This window comes from Tachyglossus aculeatus, chromosome 7 (genome assembly GCF_015852505.1).
Source record: "Tachyglossus aculeatus isolate mTacAcu1 chromosome 7, mTacAcu1.pri, whole genome shotgun sequence".
Taxonomy (NCBI): domain Eukaryota; kingdom Metazoa; phylum Chordata; class Mammalia; order Monotremata; family Tachyglossidae; genus Tachyglossus; species Tachyglossus aculeatus.
Window position 1 is genome coordinate 8,246,532 of NC_052072.1, and position 13,712 is coordinate 8,260,243.

General features: G+C 40.4%; 1 protein-coding gene across 2 annotated transcripts in view; it reads left to right on the forward strand.

Annotated features, from left to right (window-relative positions):
- The first annotated feature begins 1,069 nt into the window (after positions 1-1,069).
- CARF (calcium responsive transcription factor) overlaps positions 1,070-13,712 on the forward strand; it is a 58,045-nt gene continuing 45,402 nt past the window's right edge. The window contains exons 1-5 of one of the 2 annotated variants that reach the window (XM_038749763.1): positions 1,070-1,154; positions 4,399-4,629; positions 6,437-6,557; positions 8,524-8,653; positions 11,722-11,806. In XM_038749763.1, coding sequence (XP_038605691.1) covers positions 4,414-4,629; positions 6,437-6,557; positions 8,524-8,653; positions 11,722-11,806 — 552 coding nt within the window. In that variant the 5' untranslated portion in view covers positions 1,070-1,154; positions 4,399-4,413. Of the gene's footprint in view, positions 1,155-4,398; positions 4,630-6,436; positions 6,558-8,523; positions 8,654-11,721; positions 11,807-13,712 lie in introns of those variants that run through there. The other variant, XR_005451865.1, reaches the window with a different exon arrangement.

Consider the following 13,712-nt stretch of genomic DNA (forward strand, 5'->3'; position numbering starts at 1 on the left):
GCGAATACACCATGTCAGGTGCAGCAGGAGGAATGGGATTTCTCCTTAATGCTGGGTTCTTCAAGAACACAACAGCCATGTTAAATGAGAACTGATTAAAATTGTAATTAATCAAGTATTTGGGTTTTTTTAGGGAACCATGGAATGGAAGAAAATAGAGCTGACCATGAGGTCAGCATGGAACAACATGGTAATTTATTAGAAAGCAACTGTCCTAACACAGAAGAATTGGAAGCAGGTGTTTCAGGTGGGCTACATTGATAAACGCCCTTTTTTGCAATCCTTTGTGTCATGGTTTTTACTCTGCCTCTTTTTGGTTAATTTTAACACAGAAATTGCAACATGAGAAAAAACTTCGGGCGGTTCATAAATTAAATTTTTAAATGAAGTTTTTAAATGAAGTTGTGTAATATTTTATTAATTTTAAAAAATGTAAAAGGTGTTTTAAAATTTGAAATAATGCTTTCCTCAATTACTACAGATATTTAAGCCGTAGAATAATCAATTGTTCCAGGGTATTATTTTGGACAGTTATTTTAAAATATCAGAATGTTGACAGTCACGTAAAGGACAAGGATGTAAGATCATCTGGGTGTTTCCCTTATCTTTCCCTTACTTAAGGCTAATGTAATAGTTCTACAGTGATATCTCTCTTTTTCTAATGGTTAATGAAAGAAACACAAGGCTGAATGGTCCTGAAATTCCAAAACCATTAGTATGTCAGAGTAGGTGATGTTTGCTGCTGCTTTAAGGAGAAGATGCTGAAGAACAAGGTGTTTTTTCTTTCCAATTTATACCTGATTTTAGGTTGTGCTAAGAAATGTGTTCATTAATATTCATCCAGGAAACAGGCTGAATATGAATTTGTGGTTCTTTTGGCACACTATCCAGAATAATATTTTCCATTTCGTAAAGAGGGAGAATTTATTCAAGTTCCAAAATATAAGTATGTGAAATATTAATATGTGAAATTCTGGCAGTGAGCTATGTCTAATTCAGGGTGGTCTAAGGCAAAGAGCCCTCCCCCATTCATTTCATTCTTTTTTTTTCTTTTAGAACTGTCATTCATGAACACACTGAAGTGTGTCCGCAAATTTAAACTAGTGTAAACCTGTTTGAACAAGTCTAAATGGTGTCTAACATTCATTGGGGAGGTAAGTGTAATGCAGTGCAAGTTATTGTTTTATGAAAAAGCTAATGGGGTTTCTTCATTTTGTCCTACCCTGTATATATACACTGGTAATTGTGCCCCTTGCAATCTGTCAAAAAATACAAAACAAAAATTGAGGGATGAGATTATTCGAGTAATAGTTATATTGTAAAAATGTTCAATAACCCTGGTTACACTGAGGCCTGAATATGTACCCTATGCAAGAGAAAAGGCGCTGGGTAAGCTCGTTATGGGCAGGGAACACGTCTACTAATTCTGTTGTACTCTCCCAAGCGCTTAGTACAGTGCTCTGCATATAATAAGCACTCAATAAACGCGATTGATAAATTGCATTTACAATAACATTATGTAAATCTGGTTTTGAGAACCAAGCTATTTTAAAATAAAAAAACCCTTAAAACTTGTAACAAGAGAATTAATTGAAACTGCTGAAAAATGAGTTGCTTTCAGTAGATAAGATGTTCAAATGATATCATTGAAAAATAGGGAGAAGAAGCTGTATAGGTTAGCTGCCTTTTGTCATGTTTTAATGAAATTCTGGTCATCAGAAAACCCGTAGTATTTACTGAGTGCCTACTGTGAGCAGAACATGGGGCTTTTATTCATTCATTCAATCATATTTATCGAGCGCTTACTGTGTGCAGAGCACTGTAGTAAGCGCTTGGGAAGTACAAGCCGGCAACATCTAGAGACGGTCCCTACCCAACAACGGGCTCACAGTCTAGAAGGGGAAGACAGACAACAAAACAAAACATGTAGACAGGGGTCCAAATCGTCAGAACAAATAGAATTAAAGCTATATGCACATCATTAACAAAATAAATAGAATAGTAAATATGTACAAGTAAAATAAATGGAGTAATAAATCTGTACAAATATATACAAGTGCTGTGGGGAGAGGAAGGAGGTAGGGTCAGGGGGGTGGGGAGGAGGAGAGAGGAGAGGGTCTTAGCACTTAGGAGGGTAAAATAGAGTTAGAAGACATAACAGTGGCCCTCAAGGAGCTTACTATGTAGCCAGGAAGACAGAAATAAAGGAGGAAGTGCTTAAATAGTGTATTTAGTCAAAGGGTGCAGAAGGACTTTGATAGGGAGTGAATGCTTAAGTGCATAATTGGTGTAGGAGCACTGAAGTGGAAGTTTGGGATTCATAGAGAAGCAGCGTGGCTCAGTGGAAAGAGCCTGGGCTTTGGAGTCAGAGGTCATGGATTCAAATCCCTGCTCCGCCAATTGTCAGCTGTGTGACTTTGGGCAAGTCACTTCACTTCTCTGTGCCTCAGTTACCTCGTCTGTAAAATGGGGATTAAGACTATGAGCCCCACGTGAGACACCCTGATCACCTTGTATCCCCCCAGTGCTTAGAACAGTGCTTTGCACATAGTAAGTGCTTAACAAAACCATCATTATTATTATTATTCATTCATTCAATCATATTTATTGAGTGCTTACAGTGTGCAGAGCACTGTACTAAGCGCTTGGGAAGTACAAGTTGGGATAAGACACAGGGAAAAGACAACTTAGAGAACTCCTGGCGGGTTGTGCTTTCAGAAGGGGTTTCTGAAGGACATGAAAGAATAGAAGAGCAGTGATCTGGTGGATTTGAAAGGGATGAGAGAGATCTATGGCAGGAGAGATGAGAACGAAGTACAACAAGTCAGTTGGTTCGCGAGGAACGAAGAGTACTAGCTGAGGGAGATGGGAGTGGATAAGTAGGAGGGAGAGAGCTGATGGAATGGCTTGAAGGAATGGTTAGGAGTTTAAGCTTCATGTAGAGAAGAATGGGTAACCATTGAAGTTTTTGAGAAATGAAGGACATGAGTAGAACGTTAGAAAAATGTTCTGGGCATAGAACGAAGTCTGGACTGAAGAGGGGAGAGGCTGGAGTCAGGCAGCGAGACCGCCGATAGAGCATCCACGCTAGGACACGACAAAGTGCCTGAACCAGGATGGTGGCCGTTTAGATGGAGAGGAAGGGCCTGATTCGACAAACATCTTGAAGGAAAACCAACAAGATATAATAACAGACTAACAGACTAACTATGAGAGCTAAAAGAGAGGGAGGAATCAAGGATAACGGTGAAGCTTGGGCTTGAGGGTCAAGGAAGGTGTTGGTGTTTTCAGCTCTGATGGAGAAGTTAGGTGTAAGAAACGATTTGGGGTGGGAGTCATGAGGTGTTCAGTTTTAGACATATTGAGCCTCATATGCCAGAGGGACATCCATGTGGATATGTCTTGGAGGTAAGAGGAAATATAGAGAAGCAGCGTGGCTCAGTGGAAACAGCATGGTTTTTGGTGCCGGAGGTCAGGCTTTCAAATCCCATCTCTGCCAATTGTCAGCTGTGTGACTTTGGGCAAGTCACTTAACTTCTCTGGGCCTCAGTTACCTCATCTGTAAAATGGGGATTAAGACTGTGAGCCCCCTGTGGGACAACCTGATCACCTTGTAACACCCCCCCCCCCCCCCCCCGCCCAGCGCTTTGAACCGTGCTTTGCTCAAAGTAAATGCTTAATAAATGCCATTATTATTATTATTATTATTATTATTGTTAAATATGAGCTTGCTGGGTTGCTAGGAGGTTAAGGTGAGCAAGGTAGAATCAATAGATATTCACATAGAGATTATAGTGAAAGCCATGGGAACTGATGAGCTTCCCAAAGGAGCAAGTGATGGACGAAAAGAGAAGGGGAACCATGTGGGACAGGACTGTGTCCAACCCAGTTTGCTTGTATCCATCCCACTTCTTAGTACAGTGCCTGGCACATAGTAAGTACTCAACAAATACCATTATTATTATTATTATTATTAATAATAATAATAATAAAAGAGCCAACACAAAGTGAATGATTGAAGATGGTGGTCAGGGAGGGGAAAAAGAGGGTGCTTAGCATTTTTAAGAGGTGAGAGGGGATGGGAATCAGTAGCCAGGTAGTGGCTTTGGATTTTGAAAGCAGGGGGAGACTGCTGTTCCTTTAGAGATCTCTTTAGAGACAGGGTGAGAGAGAAAATGTGTACTCCTTTCTAATCCATGATAATGAAATCTGACCTGTTGTTGGGTTACTGAAGGGCCCATCAAATACAAATCACCAACTCGCCGATAGAGTATCACTGAGGGAGAGGAGAGAATTAATTTATGTATTTGAGAGTTCTTGAGGATATGAAGTGCAATAACAAATCTTAGTAAGAGTGGGAGTGTCTCTCTCTCTCTGTCTCTCTCTTTTTCTTTCCAGAAGCACTTACCCTGCATGGATTCCAGAGATCCATCATTTGGACAGAATGATTCACTGGCAACTTTGCCGATCACAGTGCGCATAGCAGAAAATTCCCTTCCATCCCAGAATGCTCCAGCAGAGTTGTCCCAATCTCGATCTCTTCTGCCCGAGCAGTTCCATCTAATAGATCAGAACGGACAACCCATCCAGTATGAACTACAGACCTTAGGGGATTCTAATACACAGGTGGTGAGTGAACTTAATGTTACCCAGGTTTTGTTTTGGTCTTCAACAGAGATTGCCAAATTTTTAGAAACCAAATCCCTTTAGCTGCCGGATTTAATATGAAACACCTCCTTCCTCGCATTCAGCTCCATCCTCCACTCACTTAAATAGTCCCTGGATCTGAACTTAGATCCCACTGGTGAAGCAGGGCAGTAGCAGAGTGGGTGAGAAAAGAAACTTCCGGCAGTGGCCCCTTTACTGAAACCTGAGCCTTAAAAAAAGCAATAGAAAAGTGTCTAAAGAAAAATGAAATTGTGTGCTACTAGCCCAAGTGGGGCTGGAGTCTTTGAAATATTCTTCCACCCCATAGAAAGCCCACTCGCCCCCTCTTTAGGGGAGAAAATTAATTGGCATTTTAAGAGTGAAAAGTGTGGTATGTTTGAAGAAAATCTGTAACCAAATAGGACATTCGTCTTAATGATTTAATAATAATAGTAATAATTGTGATATTAAGTACTTACTATGTGCCAAGTACTATACTGAGTGCTGGGGTAAATACAAAATAGTATTCTGTAGTAGTAGACACAGACCCTGTCCCACCTGGGACTCACAGTCTAAGTAGGAGGGCTATTGCTAGTGAATTCCCATTTTACAGATGAGGAAACCGAGGTCCAGAGGAAAAAATGACTTGCCCAAAGTCACACAACAGGCATCTGACAGACATAGCAGAAAATAGAACCCAAGTCCTCTGACTCCCGATCCATTATTTTTTTCACTGGGCCATGTTAAATATCCTTTGGTACTATGGTCAGAGGCAGAGAATTGAACTAGATGGATTATTGGTGCTACCATGTATGCTGTTTCTCATGCTTTTATGTAAATGTGTACTATTTAACCTGATCACCTTGTAACCTCCCCAGAGCTTAGAACAGTGCTTTGCACATAGTAAGCGCTTAATAAATACCATTATTATTATTATTCCAGGATTTGAGAATAGCCTCTTGGCTCCTTTCTTAGTCTCCAACTTTGTGGAAATCATGTACGTTAAATAGGTCATCTTAGTTTCACAAGAAAGGGAGAAGGAGGTAGAGGGAAATCACAACTTCCCAGCGAGGAAGCCTTATGGGTAGAGATAAAGTGTGATTATCAAAAATCATAATAACACTGAGTCCAATTATCCACAAGCAAGTTTTCATATCTTCAGTAGCGCTGACCCTACAACTATCAACCAGTGTTCTTTCAGTTAAAACCGTTGCCCCAAGGTATGTTCATTCAATCGTATTCATTGAGTGCTTACTGTGTGCAGAGCACTGTACTAAGCGCTTGGGAGAGTACAGTATAGCAATAATACAACAATATCAGGATACGGAGTCTAGCTGGAATAATCGAAGAGTTGAAATGTTTAGCCTAAGAAACTTCAACGGCTCATAAAAAACTTTTCTTATGTCTTAAAGGTTATTTTTTCAATCTAAAATAAAATGGAGGGGTTTTGGAGGGGGGTAAGGGAAATTTAATGATGTAGACACAGAAAGGCTGTAAAGAATGAGCAGCTTAAAGTGGATTGTCAGCCAATTGTATTTAACACTTTTTGTGTAAAGAGCACTGTAATAAGAACTTGGGGAAGTACAGTATAACAATAAAACAGACACATTCCCTGCCCACAGTGCGCTTACAGTCTAGATAGGGAGAAATCACAGGTGGAGATGCCAGGGATTGAAACTGGAGTGTTTTCATAAGTTTTATTCTTTATTTTCAAATAATTAGACCCATTAACATTGAGCAGATTATTCAGGCTATAGAATAAACCTTCATTTGATTCTTATGTTTCAAGATGATTGTTGCCAGCCAGTCAGAAAATGGACAGGTGCTTCATGTAATCCCATCTTCCCAGCCAGGAATGGCACAAGTGATGATTCCTCAGGGGCAGCTTTTGGATGTGACAAATTCTCAGGGTGAGTATTACTTGATGAAGTTGGGGGATTAAGACTTTTTTGTTGTTTTTTTTTATGGCCCAACAGATTTCAGAAAGCCAACTTTATGAACTGAGTGCTAAACCTAAATTCTTAATTGACTCTAAAAGCTGAATTAGCAAAGAAGTATGGGCATAAAAAAACCAAGTTCTTATTTCACTTGGTGACCAAATTAACCCTCTACTTTGGCTGGGAATTCTGTCAAGCAAAGTTGGCTCCAGCTTCCTTCTTAAATAACCAGCAAACATAAAACCTTGATGATGATGATGAAGAAAATTATAATTTCTTTTAAAATGGTAACAGAATCAACTAGATCTAACAGCTCCTGGGGATGTTTTTATTTTCTTGGTAAGTGCATCAAAGGCAAGGAGCTTTTCCTCCTGTTAAACTCCTTCATACAATGGTCCATACTGATTAGGCAAGTGGTAGATTTTGAGTGATTACCATGGTAATTGCACAGTTAAATCCCATTTGTCTGGTGTATCTTTTCTCCAGCCATTCATTCCTTTCTCTATTTTCATCGCCATGTTTTACCCTGCTCTTCACTCCTGGTGATATTATGTGCCTGGAACTGGAATGAAGAAACTGAGTTCCCACTTCCGGAAAGGTTCTTGGGCTGATCACTCTGGCTTGGCAAAGACTGCATGGCTCCTTGTCAATCAATCAATCAATCAATCGTATTTATTGAGCGCTTACTGTGTGTAGAGCACTGTACTAAGCGCTTGGGATGTACAAGTTGTCCATCAGAAAAGGACAGTCCGGCTACTCCAAGAGGACACAGAGAATCATCATCATCATCAATCGTATTTATTGAGCGCTTACTATGTGCAGAGCACTGTACTAAGCGCTTGGGAAGTACAAATTGGCAACATATAGAGGAGAATGCATTTATCCTTAATGAGTTTGATTCAGGCTTGTACTTTAGACTGCCATTTACCAGATTTAGGGAGCATGGCAACTGACAAAGTTAACCACAACCTTTTCAACCCAAGCTTTTAATCTTCACATTTAACGTACATATCTGTAGTTTAATTTGCTTATATAAATGTCTGTCTCCCCTTCTAGACTGTAAGCTCGTTGTGGGCAGGGAATACGCCTGTTTATTGTTATAGTATACTCTCCCAAGCAGTTAGTACAGTGCTCTGCACAGAGTAAGTGCTCAGTAATTACGATCGACTGACAGACCGACATAGAGAATGCACCTGTCCTTAAAGAGCTTGGTTCAGTCCTATACTTTAGACTGGCATTCGCCTGATTTAGAGAGCTATTCAACCAAGATTAACCACAACCTTTTAACCCGGTCGTTTAATCTTCACACCTCTTTGGTTTTCTTTCCTTTTTTTTCTACTTTGCCCTTCTAGTCGAAAGAAGCATCAAGCCTCTCCATGGAATTTTCTTCTTTGTTGCTCCTCTCTTCGCTTCCCCCTTTCCTTTCTGTTATCTTCCTTTGTCATAATTCCACTGCCTTCAGGAGCACAATTCTTCCACCTCTCTAGGCCATCCCACTCTTCCATCATTTTGTCTGTTCTTGTTTGCCACCCTAATGATAGCTCATGGTTGAGTGGAATTGTGAGCTGAGAGAATTCAGCGCATGATTTAATTTTAGTTTCATTGTCCTTTATTTTCAAAAGGATGATTTAGTACAACTTCATGAACAAAGTTCATGAAGAAATCTTTGAGAGCGCGTCAACTATGAAGGATTAGACTTTTGGATTTATTCCCATTGAGTTAGGTAATTATTAATAAACAACTCTTTTTACCTTTTTACACAACAGTGTTTAACTTTTTAGTGTTCTAAATTAAAACTTTGCCTCTCCACTGCCTTCGGTAGCATGTTCTGTTAAGACTTTTAAGTTATTTTCTTAGCTATGATACAAGCAGAGATAAATTATGGTTAGGTATATCTTCATGTTGTTATTACAGGAGTTTTTTTCTTCTTGTTGTCAAGGTGTTTCGGAAGAGAGACCCAAAGATGGGAATTTTCAGACAGTAGCGGTGGCTGCAATCGCCGACAATGCAAGTAGTTACATCCTTCATCCACAAGCATCCCTCATGTTGCCTAAAAAGGCAGGAAACAGGTAGGTCAGTTGAAAAGATGAGATCATCTAATACTTAATCTTGCAGACATCTTTTTAAATACATCTGTATTCCAGGAAAAATCACTTAGTATGGTAAAGTCAATTAATTCAAAGGGTAAGATTTACTCATAATTATGTTACTCTTGATTTATTATATGGAAGGCATTTGGGAAATATCTTTGGGAAGATGTCCTGGATAATATAAATGGGTGAAGCCTGCTGATTTGCCACTGAGATCATCTAGAGACCTTCTGTTACGGAGTTTTCAGGAGGGTGACATAAAGGAATAGATAGTTAATCTATATTCTAAAAAAAATGACTAAATTGTTTCTCCTCAGATTGAATTCCTTTGTGATAAACTTTTTTAGATGTGTGTGAGTTTAAATATCACTGTCTCTGGAATAATGAAGAAACGATTCTTATGTTTTCTTTTTTAAAACTTTTTTTTCCTTCTCTTGGGTAAAGAAAATATCACTCCCATAGCTACTTTATCCTTAGTGTCGGAATATAAAACTGATTTATAAAGTCAGATTTACTGCCCTGCTTAGTGAAGCAAGTTTTTAGGTTGATGTTAGAAGGAAATTGTGAGTAAAGGATTAAAAAAGTTGACCTTTGAGAGGCAGACATGTAAAATGCTTAATTTTGTTAGGAGTCAATTTCTGTTTAATAGGGATTGATTTTTGAATTGACAATCCCAGAATCTGAAGCTAGTAAAAAACCTAAAATGTAAAGGCCAAGATACTGGAGCCCATATTATCTTTCAGTCATTATAACAAATTATATTTAAAACATCCCACATTTCTATAGTAATCTGTAATTTTTTACTGAATGTAGCCTGTTGAACATTTTTACAAGTTAAATCTCCATCCAACTTCTGCTTCTTTAATCGATTGGTCCAATGAGTGGCAATAGCCAAAAGGACCAACAGAATATTGGACATCACTAGAAAGACTATAGAAAATGAAACAAAAAAACAGTTTTAATAATAATAATGGTATTTCATTCATTCATTCAATCGTATTTATTGAGCGCTTACTGTATGCAGAGCACTGTGCTAAGTGCTTGGGGAGTAAAAATCGGCAACGTATAGAGACGGTCCCTACCCAACAATGGGTTCACAGTCTGTAAGGGGGAGACAGCAACAAAACAAACAAGTAGACAGGTGTCAATACCATCAGAATAGATAGAATTATAGCTACATGCAAATTAATAAAATAAATAGAGTAATAAATATGTACAAATATACAGAAGTGCTGTGGGGAGGGGAAGGGGATAAGGTGGGGCGGCGATGGGAAGGGAAGGAAGAGACCTTCCAATTCCCAGGCGCGTGCTCCTTCTACTATGCCTTGCTGCACTGTACTTGATATTCACTCCACCCTCAGACCCACGTGGCTCAGTGGAAAGAGCCCGGGCTTTGGAGTCGGAGGTCACGGGTTCAAATCCCGGCTCTGCCAACTGTCAGCTGTGTGACTTGGGGCAAGTCACTTCCCTTCTCTGGGCCTCAGTTACTTCATCTGTTATTATTTACATTTATGTAGTTCATAATAATGTCTGTCTCCTCACCTAGACTTTATGCTCCTTATGGGCAGAGGATGTGTCTACCAACTCTCTTGTATCAATCATTGGTATTTGAGTGCTCACTATGTGTACTATTATACTATCCCAAGTGCTTGGTACAGTGCTCTGTGCACGGTAAGTGCTTAATAAATACCATTGGCTGATTGAAGGTGGTACACTCCAAGGCAATGAAAGGAAAATGTTACAACACTGTGGTTAATAAATTATATGGAATCGTCTGCTAAAGCAAATGGAGTGAGCATAAAATATCTCAAGGTTTGAGAGTGAGTGGATAAATTAATGTTCAAAGAGTCAGTGGAACAGGAGTGGGAAAAATGCTACTAGAAGACTCAAATTCTAAGTGTGATTATTCATTCATTCAATCATATTTATTGAGCACTTATTGTGTGCAGAGCACTGTAATAATAATAATAATAATGATGGCATTTGTTAAGTGCTTTCTATGTGCAAAGCACTGTTCTAAGTGCTGGGGGGGTACAGTGGGATCAAATTGTCCCATGTGGGGCTCACAGTCTTAATCCTCATTTTACAGATGAGGCAACTGAGGCTCAGAGAAGTTAAGTGACTTGCCCAAGGTCACACAGCGGACATGTGGCGGAGCCGGGATTCGAACCCATGACCTCTGACTCCAAAGCCCGTGCTCTTTCCACTGAGCCATGCTGCTTCACTAAGCGCTTGGGAAGTATATTATTCATAATAATAATTATAATAATGACATTTGTTAAGTGCTTACTATGTGCATAGCACAGTTCTAAGCACTGGAAATCGGCAACGTAGAGAGACGGTCCCCACCCAACAACGGGCTCACAGTCTAGAAGGGGGAGGGAGACAGACCACAGAGCAAAACAAGTATATTATAAGGATGATAACTAGATGGTCTCCCATACTCATGGAAAGTCCAACTATCACACCCTTCAAGGCCCTGCTGAGAGCTCACCTCCTCCAGGAGGCCTTCCCACACTGAGCCCCTTCCTTCCTCTCCCCCTCGTCCCCCTCTCCATCCCCCTCATCTTACCTCCTTCCCTTCCCCACAGCACCTGTATATATGTATATATGTTTGTACATATTTATTACTCTATTTAGTTATTTATTTTACTTGTACATATCTATTCTATTTATTTTATTGTGTTAGTATGTTTGGTTTTGTTCCCTGTCTCCCCCTTTTAGACTGTGAGCCCACTGTTGGGTAGGGACTGTCTCTATATGTTGCCAATTTGTACTTCCCAAGCGCTTAGTACAGTGCTCTGTACATAGTAAGCGCTCAATAAATACGATTGATGATGATGATGATGATGATGATCACACCAGGCCTCCAAATGCTGATTGTTGCCATTGTCAGGGAGAGAATTCTTAGTTGGGAGCTCATTGAACAGGCCCAGTGGGGAATTTCTTATCTTATTAAAACCATTTTCTGATTCTGGACATATATAAAATACTGTGATGCAGCTGAACGTGTATTCCCCCTTTGATTGATTTGTGTGTTCTTTTAGAATAGTGGAAGACCCCTTTCCTGTTCCTCTCCAGGCACTTCCTCCCAACACTCCTCCGTGGGCCCGGCGTCTCAGGAACTGTGAGGTGGGCTGGAAACAATCCTAACTTTGGTCAGTTCATCCATAGTAAGAAAGCTCTTGGCGAGATTTATCCTGTGTATGTATGTGTGTGTGTTGTTTGCCAATGTAGGTGAATAACCCTAAACTGATGATCACAGAACTACTTGCCCGCCCCAATATATCCAACGTACTCTCACATTCATTGACATCTAATGTTTTTATAATCTCTAAACTTGCTTATTGTTCTATTGTACTCTCCCTAATGCGCTCAGTAAATACGACTGAATGAATGAACTTGTACGTATTTATTATTCTATTTATTTATTTTATTTGTACATATTCTATTTATTTTATTTTGTTAATGTTTTGTTTTGTTCTCTGCCCCCCCCCCCCCCCCCCCCCCGCCCTTCTAGACTGTGAGCCCGCTGTTGGATAAGGACCATCTCTATATGTTGCCAACTTGGCCTTCCCAAGCGCTTAGTACAGTGCTCTGCACACAGCAAGCGCTCAATAAATACGATTGAATGAACTTGTACATATTTATTACTCTATTTATTTACTTTATTTGTACATATTTATTCTATTTATTTTATTTTGTTAATATGTTTTGTTTTGTTCTCTGTCTCCCCCTTCTAGACTGTGAGCCCACTGTTGGGTAGGGATCATCTCTGTATGTTGCCAACTTGGCCTTCCCAAGCACTTAGTACAGTGCTCTGCACATAGTAAGCACTCAATAAATACGATTGAAAGAATGAATGAATGAATGAATTACAGTGCTCTGCACATGTGTCGCCCTGACTTGCTCTCTTTATTCATCCCCCTCCCAGCCCCACAGCACTTTTTCACTCATTCATTCATTCAGTCGTATTCATTGAGCGCTTACTGTGTGCAGAGCACTGTACTAAGCGCTTGGGAAGTACAAGTTGGCAACATATAGAGACGGTCCCTACCCAACAGCGGGCTCACTTAAGTACGTTATCTGTAAATTATTTATTTCTATTACTGTCTATCTCCCCCTCTACACTATAAGCTCACTGTGGGCAGGGAATGTGTCTGTTTATTGTTATATTATATTGTCCCAGCATTTAGTACAGTGCTCTGCCCACCGTAGGCACTCAATAAATATGAATAAATTGAATTGTAAGAATGTGATTGACTACTTCTGTTGACTCATGGGAGAAGCACCATGACCTAGTAGAAAGAGCACAGGTATGGGAGTCAGGGGACATGGGTTCTAATCCTGACTCCGTCACTTGCACGCTGTGTGATCTTGAGCAAGTCACTTCACTTCTTCGGGCCTCAGTTACCTCAGTTGTAATATCAATCAATCAATCAATCAATCAATCGTATTTATTGAGCGCTTACTATGTGCAGAGCACTGTACTAAGCGCTTGGGAAGTACAAATTGGCATCACATAGAGACAGTCCCTACCCAACAGTGGGCTCACAGTCTAAAAGGGGGAGACAGAGAACAGAACCAAACATACCAACAAAATAAAATAAGTAGGATAGAAATGTACAAGTAAAATAAATAAATAAATAAATAAATAGAGTAATAAATATGTACAACCATATATACATATATACAGGTGCTGTGGGGAAGGGAAGGAGGTAAGACGGGGGGATGGAGAGGGGGACGAGGGGAGAGGAAAGAAGGGGCTCAGTCTGGGAAGGCCTCCTGGAGGAGGTGAGCTCTCAGCAGGGCCTTGAAGGGAGGAAGAGAGCTAGCTTGGCGGATGGGCAGAGGGAGGGCATTCCAGGCCCCGGGGGATGACGTGGGCCGGGGGTCGATGGCGGGACAGGCGAGAGCGAGGTACAGTGAGGTGATTAGTGGTGGAGGAGCGGAGGGTGCGGGCTGGGCAGTAGAAGGAGAGAAGGGAGGTGAGGTAGGAGGGGGCGAGGTGATGGAGAGCCTTGAAGCCCAGGGTGAG